General features: G+C 38.0%; 1 protein-coding gene across 5 annotated transcripts in view; it reads left to right on the top strand.

Annotated features, from left to right (window-relative positions):
• NEK10 (NIMA related kinase 10) overlaps positions 1–27,858 on the top strand; it is a 172,434-nt gene that overhangs the window by 109,841 nt on the left and 34,735 nt on the right. For all 5 annotated transcript variants that reach the window (XR_003998829.1, XM_030550992.1, XM_030550991.1 and 2 more), the window contains 5 exons: positions 1,002–1,131; positions 1,730–1,800; positions 9,439–9,652; positions 21,818–22,001; positions 22,093–22,179. Coding sequence is in view for 4 of the 5 variants with exons in the window: in XM_030550992.1 (XP_030406852.1) it covers positions 1,002–1,131; positions 1,730–1,800; positions 9,439–9,652; positions 21,818–22,001; positions 22,093–22,179 (686 nt within the window). In the remaining variant the exon portion in view is untranslated. The remainder of the gene's footprint in view (positions 1–1,001; positions 1,132–1,729; positions 1,801–9,438; positions 9,653–21,817; positions 22,002–22,092; positions 22,180–27,858) is intronic.

Raw genomic sequence — 27,858 nt, 5'->3', positions numbered from 1 at the left:
CATTTGACAATGCATGTGTTAATAACATTAGTACATCATATATCACACAAGCAAAATCTGAGTGCAGTAGTTTAGTTTAATCCATTAAACCAACATTATTATGAAGGGACAACTGAACAAACCTTTACACCACTAGTGTCTTGAGCAGAAATGTTATAGAAATGAAATAGCTATCAGTTACACTTGTACCAACAGTATTTAAGCAATGAGAAAGTAAATGCTTCAATTTGCAAGCAATTATCTGATCTATCAAAATTCATTTTAGAGCACAGTGAATAACTATCAACAAATAATTTATTCAAATTTAGCCTATTTTTGCTTGATTAATATCAACAAGTGGGGATTTCTCCAAATGCATTAATTATTTAAATTTATTAACAAATATCTTTGAATTTCAAATTATTGTTAATATTCCAAATTTGAACTGTGTTGCTTAAATACAATTAGTCAGTTAAGTTGTGTGGTATTGATTCACAGCTGGACGAGAAAGCAAGTACTACTGGAAGGAATAAATACTTGCATGTGCAAAATTTAAATCCTGTTTCCACAAATTCTCCCATGTGTAACCTGAAATTTGCTTTTTGAAATGCTTGCCAACAAAACTTGATTGTGAAAAGTGACCACCTTAGAGGAGTAAGAACTTAGTAAATCAAATGTATTTAAAATTCAAACTAATAGATTTGTATTTTATTTTAGTTTATTTTGCATTATTCAGTGAGCTCTAGCATGTTGTATTTCTGTAAGATTGTGGAATTATAATCAGGTATCATTAGATAAAGTGATGACATTTCGTGATGCACAAGTAATATTGCATCACAAACTTAAAGTGGCATTATGCTTTTTAAGAAATGGTAACTGATTGCTTTTGTTTTCTGTGTTTACATATTGGTATCACTTTTGTTTTCTGTGTTTACATATTGATATCAGTAACTCAGTATTTTCTATACCTGATCTTTTCTCCCACCTTCAGTGAGTATTAAATTGTATTTATTTTTATTTAGTCCTGAAGTTGTAAAGAGTGAACCATATGGCGAGAAGGCTGATGTCTGGGCTGCGGGGTGCATTCTTTATCAGATGGCAACTCTGAAGCCGCCTTTTTACAGCACCAATATGCTCTCCTTGGCAACTAAAGTACGCAGGTTTGGTAGATCAAACTGCAGTTATTTTTGCATGCACCTTCTGAGTCCCCCAGGGTTCAAATATACAATTGTAGAAGACAAGCTACTTTGCAGAACAAAAATGTGAATGAGTAGAAGTAAAATCTGGGTGTGGATTGCAGTGTTACCATTGTAACCACTAGAAGTTACACTCTCTACACAGTAGCATTTTACAGTTTATTTACCAATACATTTTTACCCTGTCATTTGATGGTAGGATCTTTAGATTCTAAAGGTTTCTGATAGTACTATAGGGTTGGATTTACAATAGGCCGTGCACTAGTAGAAGTCTAGAACATTATCATAAATAAAAAATATTTCAATTTTTGTGTAAATTTCACCCTGACTCAAATGCTGTTGTTCTTTAGGCTACGGTTACTTAATATTATATTAATCTGTTTATCTTATAACAAGTTCTGCATTAGAAGAAATGCTCCAAAGTTTCTTTATGTACTAATGCTGGTGATGTAATGTCTGTCATGTTGTTCCAAGGAAAAACATTAATCACACAGACTTCCATGTGTATAATGGAATATCTTTATTTTCTTCACTCTCACCTATTTATTTTGCAGATAGTAGAAGCTATGTATGAACCAGTGCCAGAAGGAGTTTACTCTGAAAAATTGTCAGTTACTATTAAAAGGTAATTACTCATGTAGTTTTATTTCTCAGTCTTCTCAGAAAGGTGCTTTTTGTACATTTTCATTAATACAGATGGCAATATAACAACTTACTGACTTTAATAATCTTCAGTTTTTGTCTCTGAATGTAAAAGGGCTTTAGAGCTAAAAGAAGAAAGAGAGATGTGCTCATAATACATATAAGAGATGCCACTGCCATCAGCATGTCGAGCCCTGTAATATTGGTTCCTCTTGTAAATGGTTTATTGGTTGCATGTTCCCTTTTTTATAATTAAAAAGTGCCTGATAGGTTGAGCCATTTAATAAAATGAGTCTCACAGTGCTTCTTTTTAAGATATTGCATGTTACTATATTCTGCAAATTATAATGGAATGTTCATTTGTTTCTATTGATAACAGGAGTTTCTTTAGAAATTTTTTAAATTCAGGATGTTTCTCTGTTATTTATCTTCATGTAATGAGAAGCATTTATGAATGTACAGTTTGTAAATATATATCTATAGATCAGTTATCTCTGTTGTATCCCTTGTTTTTCTTTTTTCCTTCTCTGTGTTTTAAGTTACCTCTGTTGTATCCCTTGTTTTTCTTTTTCTCTCTCTGTGTTTTATATAATTTGGGGATTCAGAGAGTGTATGAATGATCAGATGTGAATTAATTTTAGATTTCCAGATTCTGAAGGCTCTATCCTTTATTATTGGAAATGCAGCAAGGAATTTGATTTGCTCTCTTGTCTTGGCATTACTCTGACATGAAATAAGCACTCAGGAGACAGGTTTTTTGGAGAGAAGAAATGGTCTAGGCTTATAGAAGCATAGAACTGTAGGATTGGAAGGTACCTCAAGAGGTCTTCCGGTTCTGTGGTTCTCAAAGCTGGTCCGCTGTTTGTTCAGGGAAAGCCGCTGGTGGGCTGGGCCAGTTTGTTTACCTGCTGTGTCCACAGGTTCGACCGTTTGTGGCTCCCACTGACTGCGGTTCACCGCTCCAGGCCAGTGGAGGCTACGGAAGCGGCGCAAGCCGAGGGATGTGCTGGCTGCCCTTCTTGCAGCCCCCATTGGCTTGGAGCAGAAAACTGTGGCCAGTGGGAGCCGTGATTGGCCAAACCTGTGGACCTGGCAGGTAAACAAACCAGCCTGGCCTACCAGGGGCTTTCCCTTGAACAAGTGGCAGACCGGCTTTGAGAACCACTGTTCTAGTTCAGTCCCCTGCACTCAAGACAGGGCTAAGTACTTAAACCAGGGTTAGGCAACCTATGGCACGCATGCCGAAGGCGGCACACGAGCTGATTTTCAGTGGCACTCACACTACCTGGGTCCTGGCCACCGGTCCCGGGAGGGGGGGGGGGTTCTGCATTTTAGTTGAATTTTAAATGAAGCTTCTTAAACATTTTAAAAACCTTATTTACTTTACATACAACAATAGTTTAGTTATATATTATAGACTTATAGAAAGAGACATTCTAAGAATGTTAAAATGTATTAGTGGCATGCGAAACCTTAAATTAGAGTGACTAAATGAGGACTTGGCACACCACTTCTGAAAGGTTGCTGACCCCTGACTTAGACCATCCCTAATGAGTGTTTGTCTAACCTGCTCTTAAAAAATCTCCAATGATGGAGATTCCGCAACTTCCCTAGACAATTTATTCCAGTGCTTAACTACCCTGACAGTTAGGAAGTTTTTCCTAATGTCCAACCTAAACTTCCCTTGCTGCAATTTTCGCCCATTGCTTCTTGTCCTGGCCTCAAAGGTTAAATAGAACAATTTTTCTCCCTCCTCCTTGTAACAACCTTTTATGCACTTGAAAACTGTTATCATGTCCCCTCTCAGTCTTCTCTTCTCCAGACTAAACAAACCAATTTTTTTTCAATCTTCCCTCATAGACCATGTTTTCTAGATATTTAATAATTGTTATTGCTCTTCTCTGGACTCTCTCCAGTTCATCCACATCTTTCCCAAAGCATGGCACCCAGAACTGGACACAATACTCCGGTTGAGGCCTTACCGTTGCAGAGTAGAGCAGAAGAATTAGTTCTTGTTGCTTACAACACTCATGCTAATACATATCAGAATAATGTTTACTTTTTTTGCAACAGTGTTACACTGTTGACTCATACAGTATTTAGCTTGTGGCCCACTATGACTGGTGATAATGGGCAAGGCAAGAAGTACAGAGTTTGAGTTTGTGCACTTCTGAGCAGCTTCAGTTCACCATGGCTCCCTTTAAAAAAAAAATCAACCTGGAACAAAAATGCTTCTGCTTTCTCCCTCAAATGTGGTATTCTGCCTCCAGAAAAGTCAAACTGACCCCGCAAAAGGAAGACCTGGGTCCTATATCAGCATCATTTCTATACGTAGAGTTCCTGTTCTCTCATGGCCCTGGATGGTGAGAAATTCTAGCTTCATGTCTAGGCTTAGCAGAATTATTATTATTATTATTATTATCATTTTATAATTTTGACAGATACTATTGATGTTTATTGTTAAATTTTTTTTAGATTTTTATTGATTTACATTTTCACAGTTGTGGAAAATTATCAGGGGGGTCAGGCAATAGGGGTCAGACAATAATTACATAATGATAGGAGATGCTGACATTCAAAAAGCTAAAGATTTAGAACTGTTAAAACACAAATTATCAACATCACATGTCAAAACATAGATCAGGGGTCAGCAGCCTTTCAGGAGTGATGTGCCAAGTCTTCATTTATTCACTCTAATTTAAGGTTTTGCATACCAGTAATACATTTTAAACTTTTTAGAAGGTCTTTTTCAATAAGTCTATAATGTATAACCAAACTATAGTTGTATGTAAAGTAAATAAGGTTTCAAAATGTTTAAGAAGATTAATTTAAAATTAAATTAAAATGCAGATGCCCCTGGACCGGTGGCCAGGACCCAGGCAGTGTGAGTGCCACAGAAAATCAGCTCGCGTGCCGCCTTTGGCACCCATTTCATAGGTTGCCTACCCCTGACATAGATAGTAAATAGCCTTAAATCAAACTCTTTGAGTTCTCAAGCAGCACTTTTCTTACTTTGCCTGTCTGTACATTTAGATTATTATCAATGGAAGTATTTTTTGTCAGTTTGTATGTGTATGATGAAATTGATATTTACCAACAAGAATCTAAACTTTCCAAGCCTATTGATGTATTGGAAAGTTAGAATCCCAGCTTTCCAGCAGGATTCAAACTCTAGCTTGAAACAGCCCTGACATAAATTACATATTTTTTTGTTGTTTTCAAAGGGTTTTATGGCACCTTCCTGAGCCCTGAACAGTTAGTTGCATGGTAACTAAGGGAGCCTGGCTATACAAGTGAAAGAAGACAAAAAAAACAATAACATTTCTAAAATAGGTATGGGGGTTTGTAGCATATGTGGCACATTCTGTGTTACTGGCACTCATTTGGAATGACTTGCATTACTCACTTACTGCTCACCACTTAACAATTATGCAGTCATCCCAAATGTATCCTGATAATACCTTCATGCCTCAACATGCCATAATCATGTATTCATTCTGTCTCTTTCTGACTGTATCAGAGCCTCATGGTGACTTCAAGGGAGCTATCCCTTTTCACAGTGCTGAGGATCTGTCCCTTTATGTCTAGTATCAGAGGGGTAGCCGTGTTAGTCTGGATCTGTAAAAGCAGCAAAGAATCCTGTGGCACCTTATAGACTAACAGACGTTTTGGAGCATGAGCTTTCGTGCGTGAATACCCACTTCATCAGATGCATGTAGTGGAAATTTCCAGGGGCAGGTATATATATGCAGGCAAGCTAGAGATAATGAGGTTAGTTCAATCAGAGAGGATGAGGCCCTGTTCTAGCAGTTGAGGTGTGAAAACCAAGGGAGGAGAAAGTGGTTCTGTAGTTGGCAAGCCATTCACAGTCTTTATTTAATCCTGAGCTGATGGTGTCAAATTTGCAGATGAACTGAAGCTAAGCAGTTTCTCTTTGAATCTGGTCCTGAAGTTTTTTTGCTGCAGGATGGCCACCTTAAGGTCTGCTATAGTGTGGCCAGGGAGGTTGAAGTGTACAGGTTTTTGTATATTGCCATTCTTAATATCTGATTTGTGTCCATTTATCCTTTTCCGTAGAGACTGTCCAGTTTGGCCGATGTACATAGCAGAGGGGCATTGCTGGCATATGATGGCGTATATTACATTGGTGGACGTGCAGGTGAATGAACCGGTGATGGTGTGGCTGATCTGGTTAGGTCCTGTGATGGTGTCGCTGGTGTAGATATGTGGGCAGAGTTGGCCCACATATCTACACCTCACATTTATCCTCACACACAACTATTTCAAATTTGATGACAATATATATCTCCAGATCAGTGGCACCGCTATGGGCATCCGCATGGCCCCACAATATGCCAATATTTTAATGGCTGACCTGGAACAACGCTTCCTCAGCTCTCGTCCACTCACGCCCCTTCTCTACCTACGCTACATTGATGACATCTTCATCATTTGGACACATGGGAAGGAGACTCTGGAAAAATTCCACCACGATTTCAACAGCTTCCACCCCACCATCAAGCTCAGCCCGGACCAATCTACACGGGAGGTCCACTTCCTAGACACCATGGTGCAAATAAGTGATGGTCACATTAACACCAACCTATACCGAAAACCTACCGACCGCTATGCCTACCTTCATGCCTCCAGCTTCCATCCCGGGCACATCACACGATCCATTGTCTACAGCCAAGCACTGAGGTACAACCGCATCTGCTCTAACCCCTCAGACAGAGACCAACACCTACAAAATCTCCACCAAGCATTCTCAAAATTACAATACCTGCACGAGGAAATAAGGAAACAGATCAACAGAGCCAGACATGTACCCAGAAGCCTCCTACTGCAAGACAAATCCAAGAAAGAAACCAACAGGACTCCACTGGCCATCACATACAGTCCCCAGCTAAAACCCCTCCAGCGCATCATCAGGGATCTACAACCCATCCTGGACAATGACCCCACACTTTCACAGGCCTTGGGTGGCAGGCCAGTCCTCGCCCACAGACAACCTGCCAACCTGAAACATATTCTCACCAGTAACTGCACACCGCACCATAGTAACTCTAGCTCAGGAACCAATCCATGCAACAAACCTCGATGCCAACTTTGCCCACATATCTACACCAGCGACACCATCACAGGACCTAACCAGATCAGCCACACCATCACCGGTTCATTCACCTGCACGTCCACCAATGTAATATACGCCATCATATGCCAGCAATGCCCCTCTGCTATGTACATCGGCCAAACTGGACAGTCTCTACGGAAAAGGATAAATGGACACAAATCAGATATTAGGAATGGCAATATACAAAAACCTGTAGGAGAACACTTCAACCTCCCTGGCCACACTATAGCAGACCTTAAGGTGGCCATCCTGCAGCAAAAAACCTTCAGGACCAGACTTCAAAGAGAAACTGCTTAGCTTCAGTTCATCTGCAAATTTGACACCATCAGCTCAGGATTAAATAAAGACTGTGAATGGCTTGCCAACTACAGAACCACTTTCTCCTCCCTTGGTTTTCACACCTCAACTGCTAGAACAGGGCCTCATCCTCCCTGATTTAACTAACCTCATTATCTCTAGCTTGCTTGCATATACCTGCCCCTGGAAATTTCCACTACATGCATCTGATGAAGTGGGTATTCACCCACGAAAGCTCATGCTCCAAAATGTCTGTTAGTCTATAAGGTGCCACAGGATTCTTTGCTGCTTTCCCTTTATGTCTGTCTTCCTCCCTCTTATTCAAAAATACATAATATTTCAAAAATTGTAAAAGAAAGTATCTGATTGGTTGAGGGCCCACTATTCAGTTACCCTTTATAACTATACACACAGTGATTATTTTAACCTGTTCACTGATAATCCATATAATTATCAATATAACTGAACTTTTCATCACTTTATCCACATTCTAATAAGTTGTAATAGATGTAACAGATAATTATATGAAAGCACTGGGAATAAGGTGTCAGTAGCACAAATACTCTGTTTAGGTGATATTAACATTTGTGGCAAGCGTAAAATAAACCAGATAAATATTCTGCATTCCTTAGTATCGATCAACTGAAGTATTTTGTTCAGTTTTTGCTTCATACTTTCAAAGAGATTTAGACAAAATGAAAAGAGTTCAAGGAAAGCCGCAAAAATAAGAGATGTGGAAAATAAGATCTATGAGTAAAAATTAAGAGGGCTGGACATATTCACTCCAGGTGACTGAGATGTGATATCTCTCCATAATAGGGATGCTATAAATAAACCAGGTATCAGTTTTTCAGCCAATGAGGAGCAAAGAAACAATGGCTTTATGTTGCAACTGGTAATTTATGTTCAGTATTGCAGGTAAAATTTGTAAATATAAGAACTTGTTGCCAGAGAAAGTTGTGAAATCACAGTCATGGTTATATTCATGGTTAAATATCCATCTTTTAGATGTTCAGTTGTAAATAAACCAGTTCTGCCATCGAGGCGGTTCTAGGTATTTTGCTGCCTCAAGCACGGCAGGCAGGCTGCCTTCGGCGGCTTGCCTGTGAGAAGTCCCCAATCCCGTGGATTCGGCAGCACGCCTGCAGGAGGTCCGCTGAAGCCACAGGACCAGCAGACCCTCCACAGGCATGCCGCCGAAGGCAACCTGCCTGCCGCCCTCGCGGCGACCGGCAGAGCGCCCCCGTGGGTTGCCACCCCAGGCACGCTCTTGGCGTTCTGGTGCCTGGAGCCGCCCCTGCCTGCCATGATGCTGGGGAAATGGATTAATGACGCACTAGAGGTCCTTTCCAGCTCACATGATTCTTGGAAATTCTCACAAATTTCACTGGATTGAAGTGAAGAAAATAAACTTCCCTTTGATTGCCATTTTTTAAAACAGCAAATAAGCCCGCATCTGTTAAAAGGAAAAGAATGCAAAAGTTTGAATAAAACCAGGGAGGAACATAATGATCTTGAACAATTGACACAGAGAGAGATGTAAATGGACTAGTTTTCTCAAATACTATATAAAACATCTTATAAAGTATTACTATAAATGTAGGATATGTTTATTAAAATAGCGCTCTTTTAGGAATAACAAAATCATGTTCTGAAATTTTCCCTTCAAGAAATGTGTTTGATTCATGTATACACATGCTTGAACTCAGCTGGTTGAAAGTACTCTGGGGGCAGATCCTCAGCTGCTGTCAATTGTCCTCTGCTCTGCCACTCCTCTTTCAGTATCAGATGTAGACCTTGTCATATATTATTAACATATAATGCTGCCCTACAGTTAACTTCAGTATGTGAGACAATACTGAATGTGAGAACACTGCTTAAAATTTACCACTACGAAGACTTTTGCAATAATATTTTTATAAACTAGTTAGCAGATGTTCTCACTTTGTAGTGAAGTGCTCTGTACCAGTTGAACACTATAGGCATTTGTTTGGTTGGTTTTTATTCATTTTTGGACTTTCAAGCTGCTGACCTACTAGATTTCAGTTTTAGCCCAGCTGCTGCCCAATATAACCACTGATAATTACCAGTGAATATGTGTTAGTGATATTAAGTGGATATCCAGAAATAGGTAAATAAAACTGTGTTGTAATGCATAGATTTTTCATTAGGTAATGGGTCTTTCAATAGGTGCTTGACTCCTGATGCAGAGACTCGTCCAGACATAGTAGAAGTCAGTTCAGTGATATCTGATGTGATGATGAAATATTTAGATGGATTGTCTACCTCCCAATTTGCTTTGGAGAAGAAGCTGGAGCGTGAGAGAAGACGCACCCAGAGATATTTCATGGAGGCTAATAAGAATGCAGTGACATGTCACCAGCAGCTTGCCATCTTATCTCATGTAAGTAAATGACTTAAGATTTTGTTTTGTCTTTTATTATCATCACACTGTGCTACGCCTGTACATTCTGAGGACTAATGAAATATATCCATTTCTCAATTAAAGCTCTTATTGTTTTATAAAAATTGAAGTTGAAATCCATGCAAATTTTAAAATTTATTTTAAACTTGATAGTTATTAATTTTGCCATGTGCACAAAAATACAGTAATCGTTACAATATCTTACAAACTACCTTCATCCAATGTTGACAATGGCATGAATCAGACTGGCTCTTGCATTTTTAATAGAATCTGCTAACATTTTATTATGTATGCACATTTTTAAATGATTAGTGAGTAGCAAAATGTACACTTGGCTGCAATGGAATAATCCTGTGCATGATTCACAAATGATGGCACCTAGAAAGTGACACCTACCCATATTTAATTTTTAATTACAGGTTGGTAGATAAAGAGTAGTGAGCTGATAGTGTATTTGCTACGTTTGTCTTGCTATCTGATATAGTTCTTTAGAAGCATCTTTTGCAGTTCTTTCATTTTGCTTCAGGCTTTGTTTTGTGAGCTTAGTCAAGGATTTCAGTGTTTTACTTAATGAAGATAAGCTCATATGTATTCTTGGAGAATTTACTGAAAAAATGACAGAAAAAAGTTTTCCACAGTAAAAACTCACAGTATAAATTATTATAAACTCAAGAAAAAAGTAAAGTTATGATAATTTATACAGCTATACTGGTAGATTCAATAATCACATCTCTCTGAGGAGGGCATTTCTAAACTCTTCTGTTATTTGGGCTTACCCTTACAGCTCTCACTGAAAATCTCTGTCTCCTAGAAAAAGATTGAGAGTAGCTTCCAGTCCCCAACCAGTGGATTTCTTACAGATGCTTCATTGTCTTTATCACTAGCTCACTATAACATTTCATGGAACAAGTAACTTATTTTTGCATTGCATAGTTTTCCAAATCTCCCACTCCAATAAAACAATCGTTATTAAATTATTCCAATTCAGATTTTTTTTTTCAATTTAAAGGGACACCAACACACATCACACTGGTGTGAAATTTTTGTGCTATGGTTACAAGTTAATCATGAAGGTAAGGTAATCATGAAAAGAGGTATTGGGAAAAATATTTTCCCTCCTCTCACCTGTCTCCCCCTCCGCAACCCCAGTTTGCCTACTTTCCATATGAAAGCTCACTTTGTTTATAGTCATTTTCAGTATCTTTGGATGGTCAGTTTCATTTCCTGTCTCATGCACTAAAATGATAACAAAGCTGTCATCATGCACAGCTTTGGAAGAGCTCATGAGAGTGCTTGCCAGGTTTTGGAAGATGGTGTATAAATAGGCAATTAAAAAAATAAAAATCTTACTGTAGGTTAAAAACTAAAAATGTATTTATTTTTATACACATACATTATGGAACAGTATGAAACCAAGCAATTTATATTTAAACATTCTCCTAACAGCTGTAATAACTTGAGTTCCCTGTGCTTTACTTTAATAAAACTAGCATATAAAATACAAATTATCTTAGTTTTAAATCCTAGTTCTGGTTCTGTGATATTAAGGGGCACCTAGGACCCTTACTGTCATGTATGCCCTTTACCCAGATGACCAACCTGGAGGACCTTCAGGCCTCAGTCCATGGCCAGGGTCTATAATGCTGCTTAGTAAGAAGCTCCTCCAAATGATTTCCCCGTCCTCCTGAGGTTCCTTGTCCTATTTGTGTTCAACACACAGGATGCAGAAGCTACTGCATGGATTTCCTGTCTTGGCTAGGGAGAAGCTCAAAAGAGGAATTTGTTGACATTTTCATTTTAGAAAATTTATACTTAGTAGGGGTTGCATGGGAGAGGTGGTAATCTCACTGCCATTCTATTATCTTGTGGCATGTGGGATTCTTTGACATTATGGCCCTTAAATACTGCCCTGGGCTGAAAGTTCCATTATGAAGTATGTGACTGTAGCAACATACATAATATGTAGAGTAATTCACCCCATTGCCGTAGAATTGTGCTTCAGAATCTGAGCCTTTGAGTGGTTGCAGACATGCAGACTCGGGTGTGTGCGTTCCCAGCACATTGAAGCCAGAAAACTTTGCCTAGCGGTACCCATAGGAACAATGGTTATGCCCTTTGGTCTGAGGCTATTTAAAGGCAGTGCCATGCCAGTTCTCAGTTCCTTGTCACCATCCGCAGCTTGAGTCAGAACATTCTATGTTGTGTCTCACCTCATACTTTTCTATATTTCTGTGATTTTGTTGTATATAGTGAGTTATTTATTGTTAGCTATAGCAGTTCCCTTAGGTTTTAGGTAGTCAGTAGTTAAGTAGGATTTAGCCTGGTGGGCTGCCCTTGCCAGGTTTTAAACACTGCCCATTGTGTAAGGTAGCTATCCTTATTATTGACCCCCCACACACACACACTCAGAGTTCATTGTACCTAGAAGAGAAGGGCACATTATGAAAAGGTGCTCCATCTGTAAGTCATTTAAGATGAGAATGTAGGTGTTGAGAGACTTGTGCATCAAGCAGCACCTTGTGGAGCAGGCCATGCGGCTTCTTTTGGTTCTGAGAAGCTTAACTTTGGACACCCAAGTTTTAAAAACTTGGCCTTTGTATATCAGGCATCTAACATTTAATAGAATCTGTACAATAAATTTAAAGTAAGTTTACTTTTATTTAATTACTGTTGAAATACCTGTTGGATTACATAGTCACCTTCCATTACCATTTCATGATTACACATGATCTCAGGAGTTGGCTACCTTAGCTGTAATGCTTAGAAGCTCTGAGGAAGCAAACATATTCACATATCCTGGGACTTAAAAATGGGATGTAATTTCTATAACTGCTAGCATTTTCCACTGAAAAATCAAAATTCAAAAACCAGTTCAGGCTAAATTTCACATTTGGCTGAAAGTTCTGCAGGAAATTCCAACATTTCAAAATTTCTTTACATTCTAAATCAGAATGAAAAGTTGAAATTTCAGAATTTCTCTGAGTGGAAATTCCCCCCAAAATTGATTTGGAAGCATCCAAACCTTGTATTTTGCTAATGTCAAAACATTTTATTTTATAAGGTAAATTTTTTTCATTTTGAAAATGTCAAAACATAATACAAAATATTGCATATTATACACAGAAAATAAACTATAATATTAAAATTAAATTATAAAAATCAAAATGAAATAAAACAATAGTCAAAATGAAACATTTTTACCTTATTGAAATGAAATATTGACGCTAATATTAAATGTTTTTATTAAAATATGAAAATGACTTTTTTCCCATAAAAAATTTCATCAAAAGTGACACATTCTTGAAAACGTTTCAAAGGCATTTTCTGATGGATACCTTCTCTCAACATTTTTTGAGCAGTTCTACTTTTATTGCTCTCGAAAAATTAAGTAGAAAGATAAGTACTGAGTGAGGTCTTTTACATGCTTTGCTTGGGGACCAGGAGTCTGGTGTGCCCTTTTCATCTTAATGAGGCCCCCTTTGTCATGATAGACAGGCAGCTGAAAAAAATACAGACTGGAAGCTTTTTGTATTTCCCAGTAATCTGAATAAGTAGATATTCTTTCAGCCTTCACAATTTTCAGTGCCTTCTTGGAAGGATTGTCACTTTCATCCCATTCTGCAATTGTGATTTGGTCATTTTGGTGCTTATCTTTTAGATCACTATTCCATTGAGAGCTGAACTTCAGTTTATTTTTACATGAATAAACTCTTTGTTTTTAACTTGACAAGTTCAAATATTATGCCCTTTTGGATAGGTTCAAAAATCTCTGCATAACCTGAATATTAGAGCTCCCTTCCTGAAATGTATTGGGATCTCTTTGCAGTATCCCACCAACACAAAGCAGCTCTACAGTCAGTACAGTGGCTGGAATCCTACAGTAATATAGAAGCAGCTCCTCCACTTTCCCTCCCAATGAATGGCAAGTGGCATGGCCAGTGGGAAGGAGCATGGCCTGGGCTTTTCAGTGCCCAAGTAATCCCTGGTTGCTGTAACTGTGGCAGCTAGTGTCATGAAGAGCAGCTGTAACTTACACAGTAAAACTGGACAGTCACATAACCAGCTCAGAATCAGGGGAGTTCAAAGTGACCTAATTCCACTTTTGCCTTGCAATCCTCTACTATCTCTAAACTGAGCTCCGCACTCCCTAGCCACAGCTAAGGATGGTGACCCTACTTCTGATAACTTTGCGTTTGTTTCCAAGTATCATCTGCAATACAAGGTAAAAATGTAGTTAGCAAAACAGTTATGAGTTTGTTACTTTTACTCTCATCAGCTCCGGAACACAAATAAGAATTGGATTAGATTAATGTTTATTTTTATTTTCCTCTTCATTTGTGCCTAAATGTATCTTTTACTTGATGGATTTGAGTATTATTCATTGATGAGGATTAAATTAAATAGAACTTCAGCCAGTCAAATACCAGTTCATTCCTAAAAGTATTTTTCTTTTAAAACAGTTGTGTATGTATGCATAGGCTGGTCTCTTATTAGTTGAAGCAAATAATATGTTTGTTTTCAAATCATGCAGAATGCAACAGGTTATTAATGTTACAGTGAGCATAATACAATCTTGACTTTAATTTAAAATATGGAAACCTTGTACTTGTGATTACAGTTTCATGGAGGCAGTTTACATCTGCACTGATGTACACAATTGTTTTTTTTTAATTTTAGAACGAACAAGGACCATTATTTGTCTTGAAAATCTAACCCTCCGTAAACTGTTATGTTCTTTCTCCTTTTGCTCTATTGATCTCATCCTGACGCTGCTCCATTTTGGCATTTAAGTAGCACATAATTGAACTACAGTTTAAGAACTGAAAGCTATTTTTTGTATAATTAAAAGAAACCTGGAAGAGGTTGCTTGCTTAAACATAGTACAGTATAGTATTATCAGTAAACTGTTACAGTATTTGGGAGAATAAGATACATCCATTGTGAAAAATGTTTTGGTGGTATTGTTTTTTCGAGAGTTGCTGAATGTGGTAAATTAGCCATTTCTTGTATGATTTATTTTCTAAATTGTCAGCTGTGAAAATGTGTGATCAACGTATCAAGGACATTAGAAAGACAAGGACAAGCATATTCATTAATTTCATTTAGTTGCAGTTCATTAATGTGTTCGAGTGTTTTTATGCCATTTATTATAGTGGTATCATCACTGCTTTGCAATTAAGAGTGATAATTATAACCCTCTACGCCCACCCCACCAGCCTTTTATTTTAGGGTTTTATATTTCTAGTATAAAAATGCTTTGGGCTGAAATGTGGCAAAAAAAGACCCAAGCCAAAGAGCAATAACTTTTTTTTTGTTACATTTTTAAAAATGTTCAATCATTTCTGAATGTTTGTGTTGCGAACAGGTCAGAAAGAAACTTGATGGTATAAGGTTTTTATTTTTTCATAATCATAGTTTCCTAAAAGTTAGAAATGGAAGAGATTTATTATATACAGAGGTCACCCCTTTGAAAGTTGGAGATACAGTCTTCTGATAGTGCTCATATCCTTGGTGACAAGGACCATATAAGTACATGGATGAGGAGAGAGAGAGAGTGTGTGTCAGATATTGCACCAGTGTGAGGAAGGTGGTGATTATAGAGAGAAATAGAAGTAAGGAGTGCACTCGACACAGGTTAACGCCACAGAGCACTTGGAAAGGAAGCAGAAGTATGGTTCACGTATAGCAATAGATTTTTTAAAAATCAGTAAGAGGTGAGACACAATTTATTTATCTTATATACTTAAAAATAAGAAAGGACTTTTGTTCAAGATGGGGCAAGACTGGAGCAGAATTTTCCATTATGCCTTCCCTCCTCCTATCAAGGGCCATCAGAAAGCTGAGGCAAGGCAGGACATTGAAAATCTGATTCTCAGGCCTTCGGAGCACAATGAAAAAAATCTACATATCAGCTTCTAATTCTCCTAGATCTTCTGTCTCAGACGATCCTACACCCAAATCTGAAATCACTGCACTTGGTGGCTGGGATTATAGCATTTTGCTAAAGTACAGACTTCAGCTGCTCTTAAGAAATGCATCAAATCTTGCACAGAAGTCATTTGTCCTGCACAGTTAAGACTACTACTTTTTCCATTGAAAAGCATGATTCATAGACTTGCAGTTCAACAACTATGAAAACAGTGGGCTGCTGATACAGCATGCTGGTTATATATAGGTCTACTTTCCTCATTCTCAGAGAAATCCTGGAAATAGTAGGACGAGTTGTGGTCTCTCTGGCATGGAGGAGACCAGGAAGGGGTAGGAGCACTGACCCTTCTAAGGGGAAAGGGATTGAGGAAGAAGCCAGAATTAGAAACCTGGCAGGAAGTTTTGAGAAGAGTTGGGCAAAGACAGGGACTCAGTATAAGGAGGGGTGAACTCCTGAGAAAAAGGGACACAATTCACCTAGGGGTTGACTAACCACTGGTGCCTGTAAGGCAGGAGGGGCAAGATCACTTCCTTGTGGCCTTTCTGGGGAAGTCTCTTAATTTCTGGGTAACCATGTGAGGCCTGGCTCCCTGGAAGTATTTCTACCCAGATAATTTGTGTCAGATGTCAAGGTAGTCAAGTATAGCTACTTTTACCCGGACATAGTATAGGGCAGACATTGGATCCAGTCCCTGGTATGCAGGTACTGGCATTATGGCATACCAGCTCCTGTCAGGTAAGGTGATAACAGGGTGGCCCACTGGTCAGGTGGCACTGGGTTGCCATCTCCAACTTACTCAGACATTACCAAGAAAGCTTCTGGGTTGTCCCCAGGGCCTGTCTTTGTAAGTTTTACTGCCACGGGTGGGGCCACTTGGGCTGGGCTACAGTTGCTGGAGGGGAAACTATATGGGGACCCAAAGGCTCCATCAGGGCCATTACTTATTGGCACAGCCTTTGCTGCTGTTCCTGCTGTTCTGCCCATAAAACCTGGACCAGCTGATGCTGCTGGGTAGCTATTTGCTGCAGGAGTTGCTGCTTCTGGTTTTCAGTCATCCGTTTGAGAAGACACTCTATATTCATGTTGTCCGTCCTATCAACCCACACCTTTAAATCTAGGGTATTTGCTGGTCTGGATCAGTCAGTCCCCCTGCTCTCGAGGGGTAGGAAAGATGCCTGCATTCTCCAACCATTGTGAAGGGGTTGACTCACCACTGGCACCTCCTTGTGGCGGGACATGGTGTAGCATGTCTCTCCCTGCTGGGTGGCTCCTGCCAATTGCTGTTCCACCTCTGCAGTGACCTGCCTCTTCCTGTGACTTAGCCCTCTAGACAGTTCACTTAAAATGTTTTCCCTTCTGGAGTAGTCCGGGAACAAAAAGCTAGGGGAATTAACACAATTAAACTGAGCTAGTAAGAGATAAGGGGGAAATGACTCCCTCTCAGGGTGCATCAGGATCTGGCCCTCCCTTTCCATAGGGAGGGACCTTTCAGGCAGAGGTCATCTGGGAAGCTCCTGTCTTCAGTCAGCCCTTTCCTCAGGAGCCGAGGTCTGAAGGTCTGTTCTCTTCCCTTGTCTGCCAATCATTTAGCTGCTCTGATCCCATTATAAGCTCCTCCTCCTCCAGCCTATGCAAGCCTTGCAGGTGTGGCATGGCGGAGCTGACTGAGCTCAGAGCAGCTCTTTCACCCCGTTTGTGTCCAGTGTGGGGTTTGCATACTCCATCACAAGGGGCTTTTGCCCAGGGACTTTTGGGATTTACTTCTTTTTGTGTAGTTTTTGTTTACACTGAAGGGGGTGGGATTGATTTCTCTAGGAGATAAACTTTCCAACCAATGGAAAAAATGAGGCATTGGCTGAATATGATGATGGGAAAGGAAGCTGCATCCTCACAATGGGCCTCCACCAAGAATATGCTCCTTAGATCCTCCTCTTTTTTGAGAATATTGTACCCAGGAAATCAAGATTTCTGTAAGCATGGTTAAAGTTAATCACGCAGTCTTTTGTTCTCTGTTTGTACAACACCTAGCCCAGTGGGGTTCCAATCTATGACTGGGGCTCATACAGGCTACAATAACACAAATAATAACATCATCCAGCCACACCCCATTTAAAGGCTTATAAATCCTTGGGTATCCCACCATTAACATATTTCTTCAAGGACATAGGTCTTTCTACCTGTATGAGAACCATCAAGCTCATGGAAACTGAACCTGAGGTTGCCAGACTTGATGGAACCACCTTTTATACTAGTGGAGGAGTGTCGTCTTTACCATCCAGATCTCTAAATGACATTATCTGTGGCCGCAACAATAAATAGAGTAAGTGAGAGTCAGGTCCTAATGGCTGGCCCTCTGAATGTAACATTCCATAAGGATAAAGTTTTCCAACACCTATACACCAAGCTCCTCTCTACAGCTATCTGGTTTCCTTCTAAAATTTTCCAGTGTCCTCCAAGAATCTCTCCCTACAGAGGGAAGAATAGTTTATATATTAAAAATTATAAGCTCTTTTCTAGCTGGGACTAGATTTATTTATTTATTTAACATCCTTCCTGCGCCTCTGGCAGTGAGGGTGGGAACCAACATATTCTATTCCTCTCTATCACTTCCTGCTGCTTCCATTGGCTCTGTGGTGTTGGTACTAAATTTATACTCAGCTCTGTCAGATTGATAGCCGGAGATGGAGAGTCCTCTTTGTTCAGAGATTAACTAAACAGACTTTGTATATGGATCTTCTATAATCTTGCAGGTGTCACATTGCTTCAAGGCTGCAGGACACATTTAGCCAGTTCCAGCGCAGCCTCCAGAGTATGTCTGAAGAATGTTTCTGTCACAGAGATTTGTAAGACTCAATTCACACATTTTAGGCAGCATTCCTTTCTTGATTTGGTGTCTAGATCTGATGTCAATTTGGGAGAGTAATCTTGCAATCTTTTCATTTCACTAGCTTTTCCTCTGACCCACTTCCTTTGAGGGCTGTTTATTACCAGCTAATCTCTCCAGGATAGGGTTCAATATTAACAGTACTCAAACGATTTGCAATTCTTCAAACAGATTATCAGTACAATACTATACTGCCCAACCTTCACTCCCATTTCTTCAAGTCTTTTGTTAGTTTTTGATTAAATGGAAAAGAGCTATGGATTTGACTCCTGTAAACCTTGTGCTAAATGTTCAGTTCCTCAAAAGAAAGTGTTCATGCCCCAAGTGCTAAGGCACTGGTTTCCAAAGGCACATGTTAATCCCAACTACACTGATAATTTACTCAGTTACTTGGCAAGTACATTTTCTTCTTTGAGTATTTACTCCTGGGAACTAGTCAGAACCGTTTCAGGTTCTCTCATCTGTATTTCTCATGCTATTAAAACTAGCAAATTGTTTTGATTAAAGATGAAGTTTGGCAAACAGCCCCACAATATGATTTGATATTGCTTTGGATATTTCATAAAACAGTTTAATTCTTTCTGCACCAGGTTTGTATATTTCATTCATCACAAATAACTGTTATTGGGAATGTTACTATAAATCCGCTAATGGATTTAAAAATGCCTAAATGAAGAATGGTAATTATCCAATAGACCTGATTTATTCAGTTGGAGTCATTTTAGTCTATTGGTCACAATGAGCTTTAAAAAAAAAACAACTCCATAATATTGTAATTATGTCATAAAGTGGAAAGTTTTTGAATAGGCTGTTTCTACATCTGGGAAAAATAATGTAATTTTTGGAGTTTGGTAGTGAAAATGTATTTGACAGAAATGCTAGAAAAATATATTTATAAATATACAAATGATTACCCACCAATGTCAGAAAAAGAGGACAGGTCATATATAAACGTCTTTATCTGAAACTACCTTTTGTCTAGTTTTCCATCCATTAGGCTGTGTACACTTTTTTGTGATTAAACAGTTAAGTAACATATTTATCCAATCAGCACATGAGCGCTAGGAAGGACACACCTTTGAAATTCTAAATAGAAGGACGAAAAAACATACAGTTGAATCTATATTGGGAGAAATATGACATTTATACTTCAGTGCATCACCATTTTCTCTTTATTGGACAGTCTCCTGTGGGCTGAAATGATTATGGGCAAAAGAGATTTCATATATGTAGCATCCATTCACTAATTCCAGTGATGGCCTTGGGAGAAATCTGTTAAAGTAAGAAAAGAAAGATAGAAAAGAACCTCACAAAGAGAGGGAATTCTGGAGAAGACAGCAACTGTGAGAGAACTCTCCTCCCACCCCAGCCAATTCCTAATTTAAATTCATTGTATTTCCATCGGGAGGTCAGCAGCTGGGACAACATCTTAAACTTATTGAAGATAAATGCATCAAAAGTCACTGGGTAGATCTCCACTTTCGGGTCACATCATCAACAACATATGGTATCAGAATGCTCTTTAGATTGAGGCTTCTAGAAATTCCACATGAAGGCAGCAGCCCTAAAATTCTAGATATCCTTTTTCCCCTGTTCCTGAAGCATTAAAGTGTCTTACTTCACTCATACTGTCTGAGAGAAATTTGTTTTATTCTTAAAAATGATGTTGCTTTTAAGATTAAGTTTTCCATGTTACTACCCTATTGTAATGTGATAACGCTGGCATCTACAGTCCTAATAATAAGTTTTACTATTGTAGTAATAATAAAAAGTTTTACTATTGTAGTCATCAGTCTGGTATATGAATACCTCATCTGCATTAATAAATTTATCCTCTACACACTTTGAGGCAGGGAAGTATTGCTATTGCTATTGCCATTTCACAGATGGAAAAATTGAGGAACAGAAAATTTTGAAGTACATAAGATTCCTTGTGAAGCCTTTGGCAGAGTTTCCTGAATCCTAGTCCAGTACTGAGCCATAAGGTTATCCTTCCTGTTAGGTGTTGCAATGGAAATTCGTGAGGATTCATTTATTTAGTCTTCTGGATTGAGTTGTAGAATTGGGAATGGGGGGAGAGAATGGAGGGAATAATCAGCTTAAACTATTGGGCAGTTAGCACTACCATCAGTATTCAGGATTTTGACTAAGTGACCTTCAAAGGAGTGGAGGAGTTGGGATCACATTCACTTTACATGGTGAGATGACAGTCACCTTAGGGAAGGTGTATGGAGAAGGTCTGAGAATCAGTTAATATTCAGAAGGGCAAGTACCTAAGACAGCACCTTTTGTAAGTGCAGACTGTTTGGGAGAAACTTTATTGTCCCCTGAAATTACTGAATATAAAAGTACAATAATACAAATAATAAATAATAATAAAGTTAATGATTTGTTTTATGTTCTTTTTATATATTGTTCCTATCTTTTTGTATAATAGCTATTGTCTGTAAGTAAATTCATCCTTTGTTTTACATTATCCTGTTGGAGTGTTGCATGATAAAAGGGAATAGGAGATAAATAATATAAACTGGTCTGCCTTCAAAACATGTCTCATTAATATAGAGGCATAAGAGGGATCAGAGAGCTCTACTGTGTCCTGAAAAGCTATAAACAATCAGAGTGGTGGTTGGAGCATTTTATATTCATTAAAGACCTCCCTGTTATGGACAGATTCAGCACATACAGGAGACACATACGACAGCAGTATAATTTGTATGACAGTTTTTTATTTCCTTAGCTTTGTGTCAGCAATAATAGCCAGAAACAGGTTGGTTCCATTTCATGAGGTCTCTGAGGCATATACGTCAAGCTTACTTTATTTATATTTTTTAATAAACTTGATTGCCTTACACACTTTGTTATGTCAAGAAACCTGTCTGCTTTTAATTGTCCAAGCTGAAAGAGGTTAAATCTCTCAGCTTGGTTATCTGTGGGACCTGTCTGTCTTTGTTCAATATTTCTATTTTTAAATTCAGTATTTGTTCATATTTTCATATTGTTCCCCTTTTAGTTTGTAGAGAACACATATGGTGAAAAAGAGCTTTGTCAGTACTCTTTGCAACCTATTTTTGGAGCTGAAATACGATTTCTAGGACATCTTTTATATAAAAAGTAAAAATCATTTCAGATAAGTAAAAGGGCTCTACCATAAATGCAGAATCACTGGTAGGATGAGAGAGCAGGACAAGCAGCTGAGTAAGAACTATAAGTACATCTTTATGAATTATGACTTTTTATTGTCAGATTTTATAATGAGCCTTGGACATTGTTGTGAAAAGGAAAATTGGTAATATTTTCTTCACTTGTTCTCCTCTTTGTTCTTCATTGTTAGGAGCATTCTGAGAAGTCAAGCCTCAGCAGCAGCAGCAATGGAGCAGCCAGTTTCAAAAGTGTATTTTCAGAAACAACTGACAATCCAACTGAAAACTTTCATCCAACATGTGGAAAAGATGAAGACAGAACATGTGATGAAATCCTATCAGATGACAACTACACTTTAGAAAACTCTGAGAAAGGTAGTCAGTAGCAGAAGAAACACCAGGAATGTTAGCATTCTGCTTAGAGCTTGGTTAAAAGCTTCTTTTCTGCTTTTATTTTTATGCACAGATGTCTTCTCTGAATTAGATGATGAGCTGGACATATCAGATAATTCCAGCAGCTCCAGTTCAAGTCCTTTGAAAGAATCTGCATTTGGTGAGTTTCTTTAAGCATGAAGCAATACACTGATTTCTAACAGCAAGACATCTGAGTTGTTCTGAAATATTTGGGTATTTTCTGATTAATTGCAAGTTCACCATCTATTGTGAAAGCAAAGGCCCCCAGTAAAAGAAAACTAAGATAAACATTCTTTCACTGCAGTATAATGCTGTTTTATTTTGTATAGCATCTTTCTTATAAGATATATTCCAATATACTAACCGCTCTTTTAAAAAGCAGATGGATAGAGAAATTGAGATGCTGTACAGGCAAATGAGAAAAGATAAGTTTTCAGATTTGAAAAATGAGAGAGCTGGTGAGGTAGAGAGATAGAAGAAGGCTGCTCCTTATGGAGCTGCAGAGGAGGAGGCTCTTGCATCAACAACGGTGAGATTATGTAAAAGAATAAAAAAGAGGCCTATGTTAGATAAACAGAGGGAGTGGAGAGAGATACAGTCTGGGTATGCATTTGAGTGTGATTGTATGGAATTGGATTATGCAGTGTGGTTAGATGTTGGAATCAAAAGGGAGTTTACTATAGAGTGTAGTCGTCTGTGTGCATGCTTGGTTATTATGGTTGTAAGAAAGGTGGAGTTTAGTTTGGCGTGCATGTAAATGCTGGCTTACTGGTGATTTCCTGGATTTTTAGCAATTTTATTACTAAATGGGCTCTGAATCTTTAGGTTGGAAGTAAGTGTCAGGAGGTTGCCATCTCCTTGCCCTAGCTAAATGGGAAGAGATTCTACAGGCATCCTGGTGTGGAAAAGGGACTCGTGGTATTGAAAAGCTTAATAACACCACTGTGCCAAAATCAGAAATTCCATCTCTCAGGGAATTCCAATATTTCAACATTTGTTTTTGTCCTGAATCAGGGGATGAAAAATTGAAACAATTTTGTTTTCATGGAGTGAAAAGTTCCAAAAAGTTTTGCTTCAGAAATGTCAAACTATTTTGTTTTCTCATTTCTGATCTAAACAAAATATTTCAATATTTACATTTTCTTTTCAGTTTGGTTTGTTGAACAGTCTCAGATTATTCAGTTTCAGTTCAATTCAGCATTAAACTGTGTTTCCCTATGGCAGCGCATTGCCTCATAGGAGTTACAGCTGATAACCCTTTTCTCCCCTATGGGTTGGGCTCACTTGCTGGACTACATCTTCCATGATGCACCTGCAGACAAATGATTCCCATATACCATTCTGCTCAGTCAGAGGTCAGACTGTGTTATACTGGGAGATGCAGTCTGGCCAGGCAACAGTCCATAGGAGAGAATGAGGCCATGAGTCATCCAAACTACCATTCCCATGAGACAATTTCCCACCATAGGGAAATACAGTTTTGTATTAAACTGACTCAGAATTAAACTTTTCAGGTTTGTTCAGCAAACCAAAATATTTCAGTTTTGGTCAAACCTTCCCAAAATGACATATTTTGTTTTGGTTTTCCCAACAGAAAATCAAAATATTTGGGTAAAATCTCAATTTTCCTGAAGAATATTTCAATTTTATGGAAACTGCATGTACCATCAAAATATTGTTCAGATGGAAAATTCCTGCCCATCTGTTTAAGAACTTTGGAAGGTAGAGGAAATGCAGTTGACTGAAGATTTTTTGTGGGGTTTTATTCCAGGCTTCAAGAACCATTCAGAATGTTGCTGTTTTGGTACGCTTGTTACATGCAGTGCTAATTACTAGATGGTTTTCCTTCTTCTCTCACACATACTGACTGATACGTCGTCTTGTTGATTTAACTGTCTAGCCAGTAGAGGGGAAACACAAAATAACTGGATAATGCTCTTTAAAATCCCTTAATAATTTTTGGAGAAGTTAGCAGCCTACATTTGAAGTTGTCGTTTGTGCAGCTCTTTCAAATGCCTAATTATTTATTATCAGTTTTGGCTTATAAGTGGCGTCCCATCCCAAAAAATGTCACGTTGTATAATAAATAAATTGCTTGTCATTCATTTTTCTTGGGCTGTGATTTGCACACCAACAAAACATCTTCATTTGCTAATGGCTAAATAGCTCTTTGCCAAGTTTCAGCTTATCCACTGAAGTGCCTAGTGGGGAAAGAATCCATCAGTTCCTCTTACATCCATTACTTTTAGTCAGAAATTCCAGAGTTTGTTACACATTTCCCCACCAAGAAAGTTTGTAACTGGTACAAAACTACTGCTGGGTTATGTTTAAGAAAAATATTTACCTAAATCACACATTTGAGATCACCTGGCTGTGGTTTCTACTTAATGCTGAATATTTTCAGTGTTGGTAATAAAAAGTTGTCAAAAGTTTTTTTTTCTTCTAGGGAAAAATAAAAGGCAACTTTATAAAAAAGATAATGTTTTGGGTTTTTTAAATGTAAAGTTCCCTGATATTTATAGCATCTTTATTAGAGCTGTAAGAAATTTTTGACAATATATTTTTCAATAGAAAATGCAACATCTAAACTGAAACTTTTCTTGCAAAAGGGTTGGTCTTGATGAATTTTTTTCAACTTGAAAAAAGTTTTCAAATCAGTTTTGAAATGGTTGTTTTGACATTTTCTAAATGAAAAACTTTTTTTGTTTTTTTTCTGGATCAGAATAACTTTTTGTTTCTCTCTCTTATATATAACTCCTAATTATTTAGAAATAGGACATGATCAAAATTGAAACTAAATATTTAAATTGATCCGAACCAGTTCCCCCCACCCCCACAGAATTTTGTTGTTGTGAACAATTTGGAGATTTTGACTTTTTGTCCTGATTTGGGAAGGGGAATTTTTCACACAACAGGTAAAACTCTTTCCCATCCAGCTCTAATGATTGTGATATGGTATATCATTCCTATGAATATGGTTTTTCAGCATGCACCCCTACTTAACAAGTGAATAACAACACTCAGGAATTCTAGACATCACTCAGTCTCTTTCTCTGCAGGATTCCCCCTCTCCTCCCTATTTAAAACTTATGACTCTTTTGCAAAAAGGCACTTCATGCCACAATGTTGTATGGGACAAAAACTGGTGTGCAGGATAAAGTAAAATACAAAAGTATTTGACCCGATTATGGGCCAGGAGATCTGTGATATATGTAATTATATACTTTATGCCCTTAAAAAAATATCTGTAAAGATAGGACTGTATTTAACAGTTATAAGAAGAAGGAGACTGAGCTTGTAGTGCAGTCATTTTAACCTTACAAGACAGTTACTCTTAATAACTTCAAGTTTGCCCTATGCAAAAAACCTTATATTTTGTAGTAATTGTTCATGCTTCTTGATGATGTCTTGTATCTGATCTTACCATATAACTGGGTGTGCTGAGTCAGGAGTTGACTTAGTATCCTGTCACTCAAATCCCCACCAGTATACATTAATTTGAACCTGATTAATTGACTGAGAGTGCCAAGTAACTCAGTAGACATATAGCGGAGGGGATAATTGGGTGGAAGTAGCCCCAGCAGCCGGAATACTATAACTGGACAGGAAGGAGATGCTAAGGAGGAGAGTAGGTAGCCTAAAGGAAAGGGGATGCTGGCAGGACTGGCTGCTGCTAATACTATACTGTACTGGTCCCCAGAAGGAGTTTGGGAATTCTGGTTACTGACTTAAACAGTGTGTAAATAACACTCCAGGCTGTGGCCTGCTGAAGGAATATAATAAAGCACAGTGGTGGTAAACAACACCTGGAGTAGTTTTGATCAGTTACTGAGGCTGGAAAAGAATCTCAAGGGATCACCCTGTAACAGTTCTAAAAATAAAATAGGCTGGATATGATTATTATTTGTGTGATGGCAACATTCAAAATGTGCTGGGTGCCAGTGACATATTGTTGAAGAGTTTACAGTCTGAATGGATAGAAGAGACACAAATGTTAAGGGAAATATACAGCCAGAAAGAGACCAAGGTGATGCTAGGTACACAGTTTTTAATCATTATAATATATACACAGTCCCCAACTACCTTTTAACTTAGTCATTTGTAGGTGCTTATTTTAAGTGTAAATGCACTTAATTTGTAGACAATGCTGCAGAAATGAGCAAATAGAAAAATGAAACAAGACAAATAGGAAAATCTCTAACCTAATTGTTATATGGGTACTCCTATATAGGCCTGCTTTTACTCCAACTGTTTGATGCTGATAGGATAAAATAGTATTTGATGTTTTTACAAATTCCTCTCCTCTTATGTTCTCTGTGATGTTGGTCCTTTTATCTTATGACATTTTACTCAGTGCACCATGGTTAGCTTGAGTAATAACTAATCAGTCACCACTGAAATTGGACACTTGGTCCCAAATCTGATCAGTAAATATGAGTGTTTCCTTCATTTGACTTTGGCTGCTTTTTTGAAGAGGCTAGAGATCATGCTGTCTTGGGGACAGTCATCATTTGTCTGCCCAGAAATGCTACATTAGGACAGTCAAGTACACTTAGAAATTAGATTTTAGTCTCAATGAAGGCTATATAACACAATTCCAAGATTTTAAACATTAAGAACATTACTCAGGTTCATCAGTCATACTATACAGATACTTGGAAACAGAATATAAAATATTACTTGGGTTAAGAACGACAAACTCTTGACTGTTTACACTTTAAAAAAAAGGTTGCTACTAGATTTTAAAACATTATAGGTAGCACAGCTTTGCCTGCTGTTCCTGGGACTTGTATGGAGGGGAGATAATTTGGGCACAACTCATTTCTCAGATGTTTTCAGCCAGAGCATCCTACTGGCAACAACAGATGTCTAAGGAGGATGATGAAGGAAATTATGGTTCTTGTAGATAATGAAAATCTAGAGCTTAGTAGAAGTACAGGGGTGGTCTTTGCAAGCATTTGTATTTAAAACATGAACAGGGCAAAAATATAAACATTTCTGGTTTTTTGCTGGTGCTGTTTGGTGTCTGTGTGTTTTTGTCAGATTTTCAGAGACTTGTTTTTTAAGGACTGAATCCCCAAATTACATGACCAAATTATTCAACTGAATTTTCAAATCGGTATTTAGACATCTAACTTAGGTATCTGGCAAAACTGGATATAGATAAATGCTGTTTGAAACACCCAAATGAAGTATGGTGCACAGCTTAGATGGCTATGTCTGAAAATTAGAATTGTGCAGAAGGGGGAAAAAAAGCAGAATTTCAGCCACTGGGAAAATTAGGCAAATTTAGTAAAATTTGCAGGAAGAGAAAACAAACCATTGTCCAGGTGTCTCTACTTCTCCAGAAGATGTCTGATTCTCTGTGTAACAGTGTAGCTCACTGTCTGGAATATTTTTTGAAAACTCATTTTGTTTTACCATATCATTTAACCAACACTACAGACAAAATAGTGCTGTATGAAATTGTTGTTAAAATCATTTTAAATATTTTAATTGAAAGATATTTCTTAGGTTAGACAAGAATTTAGTAATTGTTTATGATCTTCCCTGTGTCTAATACAGTGGGGATATTGTGTCTTTTGGTCACAGTTCATATAGGAATGAATCCTTTTAATTGTCTTAAGTTTATTAATAAAGAATAGAGCTTTATGTGATTCTAAGCAAAGATAACAGAAACAGAAAATGGTTACAAGTAAACAAAATAACATGCTTTATAGGCCTAAAATGTAATTATTGCAAATTGTGTCTTTTTAAACAGCTTTCTCACTTACAGCATCCCCAGCCCTTCCTGGTTGGAGGCTCCAATGTTCAGAGA

This window comes from Gopherus evgoodei, chromosome 2 (assembly GCF_007399415.2).
Source record: "Gopherus evgoodei ecotype Sinaloan lineage chromosome 2, rGopEvg1_v1.p, whole genome shotgun sequence".
NCBI lineage: Eukaryota > Metazoa > Chordata > Testudines > Testudinidae > Gopherus > Gopherus evgoodei.
The sequence above is the reverse complement of the archived record's forward strand: the minus strand, read 5'-3'. Positions and strand labels throughout refer to the sequence as shown.